General features: G+C 34.7%; 2 protein-coding genes across 6 annotated transcripts in view; one reads left to right on the top strand and one right to left on the bottom strand.

The window, feature by feature from the left end:
• Positions 1-12,905, bottom strand: part of CREB1 (cAMP responsive element binding protein 1) — a 63,214-nt gene that overhangs the window by 19,823 nt on the left and 30,486 nt on the right. For all 4 annotated transcript variants that reach the window (XR_005984994.1, XM_041737024.1, XM_041737021.1 and 1 more), the window contains 3 exons: positions 12,325-12,425; positions 5,727-5,869; positions 1,367-1,549 (listed from right to left, as the gene is read on the bottom strand). Coding sequence is in view for 3 of the 4 variants with exons in the window: in XM_041737024.1 (XP_041592958.1) it covers positions 1,367-1,549; positions 5,727-5,869; positions 12,325-12,425 (427 nt within the window). In the remaining variant the exon portion in view is untranslated. The remainder of the gene's footprint in view (positions 1-1,366; positions 1,550-5,726; positions 5,870-12,324; positions 12,426-12,905) is intronic.
• METTL21A (methyltransferase 21A, HSPA lysine) overlaps positions 1-12,905 on the top strand; it is a 71,312-nt gene that overhangs the window by 41,367 nt on the left and 17,040 nt on the right. The gene's annotated exons all lie outside the window — the stretch shown is intronic.

Raw genomic sequence — 12,905 nt, 5'->3', positions numbered from 1 at the left:
AGAATTTAGTAATATGCCCTCCTAAGAATAAAGAACCTAACATTATCTGAGAGAATTTGAAGGTCTTTATTCTTTATAAAATTATCCACATTTGTTATTAATATCAATTAAAATGTGTAGTTTGAATGGAAAAGATTTATATACTAAACATGTTACCATCTTCAAACTGACGTTCAGAATTCAAATTCACTGACATCCTGCTTTACAATTTTTGAGTACCTGCATGTAAAGTGAAAAGGTGTTTTACTCCCATTAATAAGCAAAATATTATCTTCTTCAAATATTATTTGTTTATAACAGAATATGTTCTGTAAATACATTAGGGACTTTTATATAAATGATGAGTCTCTAGTTGGTGTCTTAGGATTATTCAAAAATTATCATTTATGGTGAAGAGGTACAATGGTCATATTTAACAGAGGCAAAATATATTAATAAAAATATTTTTAGATGCAGATTTTAAAATTATTTCCTCAGTATGCAAATTTCAATCTGGCATAAAACATATTCTTAAAATATTCAAATAGATTCAAAGAAAAATGGTCAACTCCTATCCATAAAGATTCCTAAAGCAAGAAAATTAAATAAAAAAATAAAACTGAAAAAAGCTATTTCTATAGTTCATCAAGGATTTAACTACTACTTTTTCTCTGCAGACCAGTAGACTTGCATATTGGTACAAGATTCTTCAGAACATATTGTTTTCACTTGAAATAAAAAATGATGATCTTAGGAATGAGGATGTAAATTTTTCTTGAGTAAAAAGCAGAGAAATAGAATTTTAAATCTTCAAAGATTCTTTTTCTTTCTTTCTTTTTTTTTCTTTTTAAGTTAGCTTGACACCCACCAATGTGGGGCTTGAACTCACAACCCTGAGATTAAGAGTTACATGCTCTACCAGCCAGGCACCCAGAACCTCCAAAGATTCTCATCAGTGATTTAGTATAACTCTCTGACACATAAAAAGAAATAAATTAAAAAAAAAAAAAAAAAACACAAAAAAACGAGGCCCAGAGAGGTGTGTCTTACTCAAGATCAGACAGCAAATCTATGTAGTTAGATCCAGAATCTAGCTTTCCTAAAGTTCTGATTTCACCATCTTGCCCTGTAACCTACCCTGTTTCTATTCCCAAATGCTAAGAGTGTTAAGGATGCTATATTTTTAAAACTGAAAACAGTTGTTTTTATGCCATGACATTTGGGTCCAACTGGAATAATGGAAGAGTTCATGGAGAACATTATCTATAACGAAATAAGTAACTATATTTTCATAGTGCTTTGCAGTACCATACTTACTTTTTCTGAGTTTATAAAATTTTAACCTTTCAAAGAATTTACCATACCTGTGAATTCAGAATTCTCTTACCTTGAACAACGACTTGGTTGCTGGGCACTAAGATCTGCTGTCCATCAGTGGTCTGTGCATACTGTAGAATGGTAGTACCCGGCTGAGTGGCAGCTGCATTGGTCATGGTTAATGTTTGCAGGCCCTGTACCCCATCGGTACCATTGTTAGCCAGTTGTATTGCTCCTCCCTGGGTAATGGCAACTAAAACCCAATGGATTTTATTGTTATCAGTTTAATTTATACCACATAAGACTTACAACACACTAAATTCAAAGTAGAATAATGTCTAAGACATAATCTAAGGGAAATTATTATAGCAAATAACACTGCCAAAAAAGATTTGGTATACTTAAGTAACTTTCTGCCCCAGAAACCCACATCCAATTGCTATAATACAAATGCACTCTGAATCATATTCTAATTTATAATACTACATTAACAATTAAAAAAAAATAAATTAGAAGATGTTAAATTCTTTTCAAAGTTGTTTGGTTTAGAAGAGGTACCACTTTGTAATCCATACTTCCTTTATTCTAGCCTTAATTATGCAGTATTTTAAGTATTTAATATTTGCTGCTCAACTAGCAAATTTTTTAAAAAGATTTTACTTATTTATTCATGACAGACAGACAGAGATAGAGGCAGAGACACAAGCAGAGGGAGAGGGAGAGGAGGAGGTTCCATGCAGGAAGCCTGATGTGGGACTCAATCCCGGGTCTCCAGGATCACACCCCGGGCTGAAGTCAGCACCAAACCGCTGGGCCACCAGGACTGCCCACAAATAAATTTCTTAAAGTTAGGAAATGTGATTTTTTTTCTTCTCTACTTTTATATACTTAGCACAGAAATAGGCAGTAACATGCACCCAATAATTGGTTGTTTTAATGAATAATTAATAAAAAGTTCAGTAGTACATTCTATTCTATAATTCAGCTAGCAATGCATAATTTTTAAGTAATATATCCATGCATTTTCAAACAGAATCCCTTGATATTCACTAATTAAACATACTGTCATTCATCTGTTACAAAGTAATCAACTTTGGCTCACACTAAGATATTTCACTGTATTAAAAAAAATGAATTCACCGCTATGCTATAGTACATAGAAAAAGTTAATAGAAAGAAGTAGGTTATTATTTTATTTGAACAAAGTAATCCTTCAGATACTAACATCAAGATAGGTGGTTAGATCCTCTCTACACATTCTCCTTTGTAAAGTTTTCCAAAAAGAGGACTAAAGATCACAAAACATCTAAAATTGCATAATGAATTTGAACTGAGTAAGCCAACAAACATGTTTCATTTACACGTTACTTTTTATCTTTTTGTCTATTAGAAGGGGGTTATTGGGGACCAACTGTCAGCCAGATCTAGGTAGCTAATATCCCAAGTCATCTACATAAGGAAAACTGATTATCTACTGTTCAATCAAGAAATAACAGTAAATAGCTATCATTTGATTTAGCAAATGATAAATGGTACCTATGGGAATTAAAATACTGGCATAATAAAATCTCAGACAATTAAAAAAAGGAATATATAAGAAATATTCTGAGTTTAATATTGCAGATAACTTGAAGGAATCAGAAGATTAACAGATTCATACCACATGTTCTCATATAGAGCTAATAAGCAAATTCCACTATATTTAATATACACAGCTTTCCTCTTGACTAAATACCAATGAACTCAAGGTGGGAGAAAAGAAGTAGGAAGCTGGGTATCAGAAGATCTGGGTTCTAGTCCAGATTCCATCACTAAACTGTTATTTGAATCTGTTATCTCTTCTATAAAAATAAAAATATCTGGTTCTAACCACTAAGTACAACTATAAAAATCAAATGAGATCATGTATATGAAAGTACTCTGAAAACAGAAGTCTGATGCTATCAGATGTGTTTTTCTTTATAATATTTATTTATATACTTGATTATTCCAGAAGGATCTGAGATGGCTTTCAATAAAACTAAATTCATTAAAACAAGCAGCAGCTAGGAGTCAAGTATCTGTTATGTCTCTACTACAGAGATTCTACCAAAAAATCTAGAGGAAGAAAAGAATACAATTAAACAGAAATTTAGCTGAGATCCTGAGTAGCCAAAAAAGAGGAAAACACCATGGGTTACAGTTATATTTAGTGAAACAAAATATTCAAGTTAAAAATGATAGACATATGTGCTTCTACCTTAGAAGAGAATTTCTCAAACACGACTTTACCAGGAATAGTGAACTAAGATATGGATAAAATTACTAACAGCATTTAAAATTAAAAAAAAAAAATAACCAATTTATGGAAGAAATACAAACTGGTACACACACTGGGAAGGGAAAATGGGCAGGATGTGCTTTTTTTTTTTTTTTTTTTAGGATGTGCTTTGATTCACAATTTCACTCTTTGGATGTTATTCTACTGAGACCCCACTACATATATAAGAATGTTCATGTCACATGTTTGAACAGTAGAAATGTCTTAAATGTTCATCAGTATGTCTGGGGGAGGGAATACTGAAAGGGAGAGAGAATATTTAAATAAAAGTTATATTTCTATAGTGAAACACAATGTAGCTGTTAAATAACATATACATCTATGTATATACATTTTTCTATGGTATATAAATAGTGTAGACTCACTTGTATCAAAACACATAGCAACATTTTTATGTATAAATAGAATGAAAAACAACTGATAGATATATACCAAACTCTCAAACTCTTACTCCTGGGGAGAGATGAAAAGGATTGTAAGTTACGCAATATATAATGTTGTGTATGTTTAAGTAGTCATTATACGGATTCTTCACAACAATCAAGAACATACTAAATCAATTCCTTCAAGATTCTATGAGTATATAAGGGATGAAGATAATATAATAAAGCTTAAAAAATCTGAAAGTATTAATCTTTAAAGCTAGCAATTTTCGGTTGCCAGAAGAGAGTGGTGTGCCAAACTAAACCTCTACATTTCTTAATTTCACTCCCGTATTTGAGAGCATGCTTTCTCATGCAAGTGAGAATCCCTGCAATAACTGAATCACTGTCACTAACAGGAGTATGCTGTATCCCTTAGATTTCCGTTGAGGCAAGGGAAACAAAGTTCATATATCAATGTCTTAGCACACACACATCTGGAATAACTCAAATTATTCAGGTATAAGACTAAAAATATGCACATCTAAGTCTATAGATAGTACCTGTTTATCTCTGTCAACGAAGAATTCAAGAAGGAAAAGGGGACTGAACTCCAATAAGCACAGAACGGACAAGAAGCTTAGTCAAAAATGCCATCCTTCTGCTCACTTTTAAAGGTCTCAGCTTTGGGAGAGCTAAAAAGTCTGCTACTTGGGAATTTGTTTTTAATACAGTTAGAATGCCAATTAATTATGAAAAGCAAAAAAAAAAAATCATGAAAAGCAAGGTAGAGCTGTACTGTGAAAACTATTAACTTGGGAGTCAAATTCTTACATATCTTCCTGACACAGACCACTCCAGGGTATTAGAAAATTAATCCAACAAGAGAGTGTCAATGTGTACATTTCATTTGTAATAAGGAGGAAAGAGGGGAAAAACTACATAATGGGAAGTACTGGATTTAATGAACAAATCAAAATGAAGAAATCTATGTATGAGGCACTTTGGCAGCAAAAGGTATTGAGAAAAGATAAAAAAGCATACCATTCACATAAAGCTTCTGATTAAGCAAAAGCAGAACGGGAAGGACTTTATGACAGATTTGGGTGAAAGATAAGAGAGAATTAAGCGTCACTCAGAGACAGACAGAAATGGAAACTCTGGTAACTTTGCATAAGAAATCTTTGCTTTCTGTGAGCCAATTTCAGCAGTCCTTATGTTTACGTTACTAGAATTTACATTACCCTTTACACTAAAAATAGTAATTGAACATGCTGGTAGACTGCAACCAAACCTTTCAACTCCTATCACAAAACATTAAATATGATTTTAAAATGCTATTTTGGAAGGGAAGCTCAATTAATAAAACAAATGAATAGTGAGACTTTTTGTCCTTAAATATCATCAAAGAATGGTTATCTTATCTGAAAAAGTATGTCCTCTATTAACATCATATATTATACAAGGACTAAAATCTAGAGTTTCAAGCAGTGGTCCAAGAAACTTCTAAGACTCTCCTGGCATGTGCACAAAACAAAAGACCACCTGAAGGGCTAACACACCTGAGCAATCCTAACAAAATCCTGAAGAAAAAGAAATACTTCTGTTATACAACTCGCATGATGAACAGTAAAGGAAATAGAATACTAGCATCCAAGACTGAGAAAAGGGTTGGCAGGTGTAGGATTCCTTTACAGTGAGTAAGTGTCTGTGTCTCCCTTTCCAAAGCAGAAGCATGTTTTACTCACTGTACTGCCCGCTGCTAGTTTGGTAAATTGGGGTTGGCACCGTGACAGTGGTAATGGCAGGTGCCGATGTCTCCTCTTCAGACTTCTCTTCTTCGATCCTTGGCACTCCGGGTGCATCTGAAGATAAGTCATTCAAAATTTTTCTAGAAAAACAGAAAACTATATTGACTAAAATAAAAATAATACTTATTGGCTAAATACATATAATAGGAAAAGAAAATGGGCAGAAAGTAGCTAGTGCTTACTTAGGCAAGACACAGTTTATATATGTACTTATTAAGAGAGAGAGAGAGTGGGCGGGAGAAGGAGCAAAGGGAGAAGGTGGAGCAGACTTGGTGCAGAGCCACATGCGGGGCTCCATCTCCTAAGATCATGGGCTTAACTGACTGAGCTCCCCAGATGCCTGATGACAGCAGTTTAAAATGTAAGAACAAGAATAAACCATACATGGATGAAGGCTCTGTATGTCAAAATGAAATCATATGAGGACTAGAAAAATAAGAGATGAATTTCTCTTCAATCTGAAAGTAACAGAAGGCTATGATTGGAAATCTAGGTGTAAGTAGAGATTAATAAACACAAACTACAGAAAAAAAATCCTTTTGCAGGGCAAAGAACACCAAAAAAAAGTTAAGAGATGTTCAACAGTACTAGGAGAAAAAAAAATATTTTAAATTATATATATTGTTTACATATATTATATATAATTGGCCAATATCCTCAATACATAAAGAACTCTTAAAAATTTAGGCAAAAAGAAAAAAAAAAAAAGAAAAAAAAAAAGAAAAAAAGCCAAAAACCGGATTTTAAACTTTTCAACTCTCAGATTGGCAAAAAGTAAAACAAGTTTAACAATATATTCTGTTACCAAAGTTGTGAGAAAACACTCTCACTGTTGTAAGTATAAAATGGGCACAATCCTTACAGAATGAATTTGGTGACATGTAACAAAACCATATATTTACATGGCAATCTTATTTCCAGTAATTTACCCTTAAGATGTATATGTATGCTATATGTATATGTATGCTATCATACAAAAATACATATACATAAGGTTATTCATGGTAGCATCTGCAAAATACTGAAAATAATCTATACGCCTCTACATAGGAGAATGGCTGAATAAACTGTAGTTCATCCAGATATGGGTACAGCATGGTACCTTATGTATAAGAAAGTGAAATATATATATTATTATAAAATATGTATAAAACACACACACACACACACACACACACACATATATGTATTTGGTTTTCTATTGAAGAAAAAACTCAGAAAGGATAAACCAGATGGGAGTTTAATGAGATTACTTAATCTAGTGGGGGCAGTAAGAAAGAAGTAAAAAAAGAAAAGATTGGGAGAGAGCACTTCTGAGTTTATTTTTTGGTACAATTCTGACTTTTGGAACCATGTTAATGTTTCACATATTAAAAAATGCTATCAGGGCAGCCCGGGTGGCTCAGCGGTTTAGCACTGCCTTCAGCCTGGGGCCTGATCCTGGAGACCCGGGATCCAGTCCTGCATCAGGTTCCCCGCATGGAGCCTGCTTCTCCCTCTCCCTCTGCCTGTGTCTCTGCCTCTCTCCCATCTCTGTGTATTCTCATGAATAAATAAATAAAATCTTTAAAAAAAAATAAAATAAAAAAATTAAAAATGCTATCAATAAAGATGGGGGAAAAATTCTAAAATGGAATACAAATAAAATCAAATGAACCTTGCTATATTTCAAATGAGTAACCATAATCACAGAAGAGGGGGGAAAAACTCAACCCAAGTAATTTTTGACATCTTAAATTTCTAACAAACCAGTGTGAATTAATAACTGAGATTCAACAGTCTACCCAAACTCTGCTCCTTTATGTCGCTATTGTCACAATTACATTTTCATACACTGTGTTGCTCATTAACAAATTTGTAATTATTGTTTTATGCATTTGTCTTTCTAATCACATGGAAAAAAAGACGACTTTCAAAGCAATGTATTATAATACTACCTTTATATTTACCCATGTAATTATCTTTACTGGAATTGTACAAAATATTCTACTATTATCTCTTTCAGTATTTCTTTTGGCCCAATTTCCCCTTTGGAAATTCTATCAATGCTTTCACAGGAGCACCTCTATTGCACATGACTTTTCACCTCTTTCCCATTTTCTCTGTATTTCTGTTCTCAGATATTCAGAGTTTCTTTCTTAGTTTCTTTCCAGTTTACCAATTCTCTAAGCTACCCATATCTAGTTTATCCCACTTACTGATTTTTTTTTATTCCACTAATTGTATTTCTCATTTCTAAGATTTATTACTAATTTCTTTTCTACATTTGCTTGTTCCCATTTAGTAAACTCCTATTCTTTTTTTTTTTTTTTTAAGATTTTATTTATTTATTCATGATAGTCACACAGAGAGAGATAGAGAGGCAGAGACACAGGCAGAGGGAGAAGCAGGCTCCATGCAGGGAGCCCGACGTGGGATTCGATCCCGGGTCTCCAGGATTGTGCCCCGGGCCAAAGGCAGGCGCCAAACCTCTGCACCACCCAGGGATCCCAGTAAACTCCTATTCTTATTGTAAGGATGATTTTCTCTCCCTTATCTCTTTGCAAATGAGAAACACAACTATTTTAAACAGCTTATAGACTGACAGCTTATAGACTGACAAAAGATGATACTCCAGAGGGTGCCTGGTTGGCAAAGTCCATTGAGTGTCCAACTCTTGGTTTTGGCTCAGTTCATGATTTTATGGGCTGTGAGACGGAAGCCTGCGTGGGGCTCTGTACTCAGTAGGGAGTCTGCTAGAAGATTCTCTTCCTTTGCCCCTTCCCCCATGTGTGTGCTTTCTCTCAAATAAAGAAATCTTAAAAATAAATAAAAGATCTTACTCTGGGCATCACTGCTCTCGAGCATCATTTCAAACTTTAGCATTGAAAAGCACTTGTTAAAAGCATGTTAAAACACAGATTCCATGGGCAGCCCCAGTGGCTCAGCGGTTTAGCGCCGCTTTCAGCCCAGGGTGTGATCCTGGAGACCCAGGATCCAGTCCCACATCAGGCCTGCTTCTCCCTCTGCCTGTGTCTCTGCCTCTGTGTGTGTGGAGCCTGCTTCTCCCTCTGCCTGTGTCTCTGCCTGTGTGTGTGTGTGTGTGTGTCTCATGAATATATAAATAAAATCTTTAAAAAAACAAAAACAAAACACAGATTCCTGGGTCTTCATTCCACAGATTTTAATTCATTAGGTATGTGGTAGGAGCCTGAGAATTTGCACTTCTAAACAGATTCTGATTTGCCAGTATGGTCTGTAGACCACATTTTGAATAGTACTGGTCCTCAGAGTAATGTTTTTTCAGACTTAGACCACAAACCATACATGAACCATGAAAAGAGTTATGTATGTTATAACCAAAACAAAACAAATAAAAAACAGCTGAATATCACACATGATAATGGTGAGTACTGCTGTATATTTTGCTTCAGATGTCTACTTATAGAGGCTGCCCGGGTGGCTCAGGAGTTTAATGCTGCCTTTAGCCCAAGGCCAGATCCAAGACTGGGATCTAGTCCCACATCGGGCTCCCGGTATGGAACCTGCTTCTCCCTCTACCTGTGTCTGTGTCTCTGCCTCTCTCTCTCTGTGTGTGTCTCTCATGAATAAATAAATAAAATCTTAAAAAAAAAAAAAAAAAGATGTCTACTTATAGACAGATGTTATGTGTGTACTACATATGTTTGTGTATATATGAATATGGATAATTGTATGTGTATACAGAGAAAACTGTAAAGATAAATTTCTTATTGTCATAAAGAACAAAAGTTTAAAAGCTACTACTCTAGACCTGCAAATAAATCCACTTCTCTTTTGCTTGAAGCCAGTGATCATTTCTTATCTTGTCTTTCCAGTTTCTAATATTGTTGCTCCAGACCATCTTGGTCATTCTTGTATCTTGGAGATACATTTCACTTTTTCTTAAAGTATTCTCCAGACGTGGTCTGAGCAGTAGGACTAATCCCTCCCTTAATCTAGACACTAGGCTTTTACCAGTATACTATAGCCTTATGGTATACTGGGTTTTTTGGCACCATATATATCTCCTAATGATAATTAAAGAACACAATTATCTTTTAAAAACAAATTCTTGATCCAGAATCTTGTACTTAACTGGTTTTATTTTATTTTTTTAAATATTTTTAAAAGATTTTATTTATTTATTCATGAGACACACACACACACACACACACACACACACACACACACACACACAGAGGCAGAGACACAGGCAGAGGGAGAAGCAGGCCCCATGCAGGGAGCCCGATGTGGGACTCGATCCTGGGTCTCTAGGATCACACCCTGGGCTGAAGGTGGCACTAAACTGCTGAGCCACCAGAGCTACCCTTAACTGGTTTCATTTTAAACTCAAGTTCAGAAATTTTATAATTGTCACCAACAATTAGTTGTTGATAGTGTTTCCCTTGGCTGCTATGATCTTTCAAAGTACTTATTCTCCCATCCATTAGGGCACTTCTCCCTTAAAGTTCTGTCACCTGCAAATCTGGTAAGCACAGCTTCTCTGTTTTTCAGCTGAACTGCTGGTAAAAATACCAAGCCAGGGGAGACTAAGTGAGAGCCTTTCAAGAACCTTCTCTGGGTATAATTTCATCACTACAAAGCTGGGTGTATCAATTAACCTCCATTTCTCCAACCTTACAAGCATATCATAAGGATTCTGTTAAAGATCTTGTTATTATAGTCAAGACATAAAAGCTAGGTTTCAAGAATTTATAAGCTTAAAACAAAATAATGGTACATAATGATTGTAAGGGAAGATATATCATCCTTCACGAATGTAATTTCTCTACCTATGTGTGGCCTCAGGCACCTTCTATTTGATTATGAATTAAGGTTTTACTATTTAAATGGTCTTTGCTACGATATAGGTTATCACAAAAGATTTTTCTCAATATAAAGCTCTTATTTTACTTTATTTTTTATTTATTTTTTATTATTTTTTAAAGATTTATTTATTTATTCATTCAGAGAGAGCGAGAGAGAGGCAGAGACACAGGCAGACGGACAAGCAGGCCCCATGCAGGAAGCCCGATATGGGACTTGATCCTGGGTCTCCAGGATCACACCCCAGGCTGCAGGCGGCACTAAACCGCTGTGCCACCGGGGCTGCCCTTACTTTATTTTTTTTAAGACTTTATTTACTTAGAAAAAGAGCACGAGCAGGGGGAGGGGCAGAGGGAAAGGGAGAGAGAGAATCTTAAGCAGACTCCGTGCTGAGTGTGGAGGCTGATGCAAGGCTTGATCTCACAACCCTGAGATCATGACCTGAGCTGAAATCAAGAGTTGGGACACTTAAATGAGTCACCCAGGTGCCCTAAAGCTCTTATTTATAAGGTCTACAATTAAAATTTACAGAACTTATTTACAACTCTTTGCCTGGAATTTATATATAGAGGAGTCTTGTGGCTTAGTAACACCTTGTTTGATTTGCTTCAGGATCAAATGTGTTAAAAATTAACATGAGACTGGTATTTCAAAGTTCAAATCTAAACTAGCTATATTAAAAAAACTTATGAGCATAAATGCATATAACATCTACTTGGTAACAAAGTTTCTTAAGATCTCAAAATCAGTTTATGGATATTCATTTTTAGGATCCTTCATTTACTTGTGAGAAAAGAAAAAAAAAGGGCTTAGAAGCCAAGTGCAAAAAAATTTTTAATCATCCCTTTGAAAAATGGAAATAACTTAGGCTATAATAATAAGAAAAAATATTAAGAATTTGAAATTTATTAGATTTTGAGGTAAGCTTATGAATATATGGAATTGCTCTTTCTGGAGATATTTAGCATGGAGTCAATATCTACATATAAAAAAATGGTTTTAGTACATCTTGGAGGCAAGGCATGGACTAGGCAACCTCTAGTTGAACACAAAAATTACAGTAAGGGGCAACCCGGATGGCTCAGCAGTTTAGCGCCGCCTTCAGTCCAGGGTGTCATCCTGGAGACCCGGGATTGTGTCCCATGTTGGGTTCCCTGCATGAAGCCTGCTTCTCCCTCTGCCTGTGTCTCTGCCTCCCTCTCTCTCTCTGTATCTCTTACTAATAAATAAATAAATCCTTAAAAAAATTACAATAAGGTACCCCTAAAATTAGGGGCTATTAGCAAAGCATCACCCTGAAACTTAAATTAATGAGCAGTTATCTAATAAGTACCATGGCATGAGACATGGTTTGCAAATGTGCTATTTAAGTAGATAAATGCTGTAGTGTTAGAACTGACAGACAACTAGAAATGCTCTAACTTTACAAATATATTCCAAACTTTTTAAGAGAAAAGTAGCAATTGGCATAATCTACAAAAACAGAAGCAGGAAAAAAAAAAAAATCACTGTTGATCCAGGACTTTTAGAGTAAAAAAAAAAACTCTTATTTTGTATAATAGACTTCAACTTGAGAGAAGTACCTCAAGATGAAGTGATTTCTGTGGTCACTAATTGAGCAGCTAATTGGTCTTTTGACACCTTTTCATCTCCAACTATCCTAAGGCTTCCTGACATCTTTGATTCTTTTAACTACTGAATTTCATACCTGTAGGAAGGCCTCCTTGAAAGAATTTCTCTTCGTTTTTGGGAATCAGTTACACTATCCACTGACTCCTGTGAATCTTCACTTTCTGCAATAGTTGAAATCTGAAAATAAAGAAGAACTTTATCTTGATAATCGAATTTAGTTCCCATAAAATTTTTATGAATTTTAAGAAAAAGTGAAAGATCAAAGGACATATATAAACCTTACACGTGCTTCAGTAGAAAAAAGTCAATTTTTATGGGAGACAACCACACCAATCACACTCCTCTTCTCTTTACTTATCCTATAGAAGTCAGAGGGTCTAAATTTTTTTTTGTCAAAACCAAACTTTTGTGATACCGAAATTCAGCTTTACTTCTTTTAGGACCTCACATAATCAATCTTGAATGCGTCAATATTACTGTCAGTTGTTTTCTTAAAATTGTTAGAAGAAAACTACTAAGTAATACAAGGTTTCTGACATGAAGGAAGAATAAATGAGCAAATATTTGGTCATAAGTCTACATAGTGACTATAAATATATTTTCCTTTACTGTTAAAACACTTATGACTATATTTACAACTGTATAAATAAGATCAGT

This window comes from Vulpes lagopus, chromosome 22 (genome assembly GCF_018345385.1).
Source record: "Vulpes lagopus strain Blue_001 chromosome 22, ASM1834538v1, whole genome shotgun sequence".
Lineage (NCBI taxonomy): Eukaryota > Metazoa > Chordata > Mammalia > Carnivora > Canidae > Vulpes > Vulpes lagopus.
Note: the sequence above shows the minus strand (reverse complement) of the source record. Positions and strands in the feature narration are given on the sequence as shown.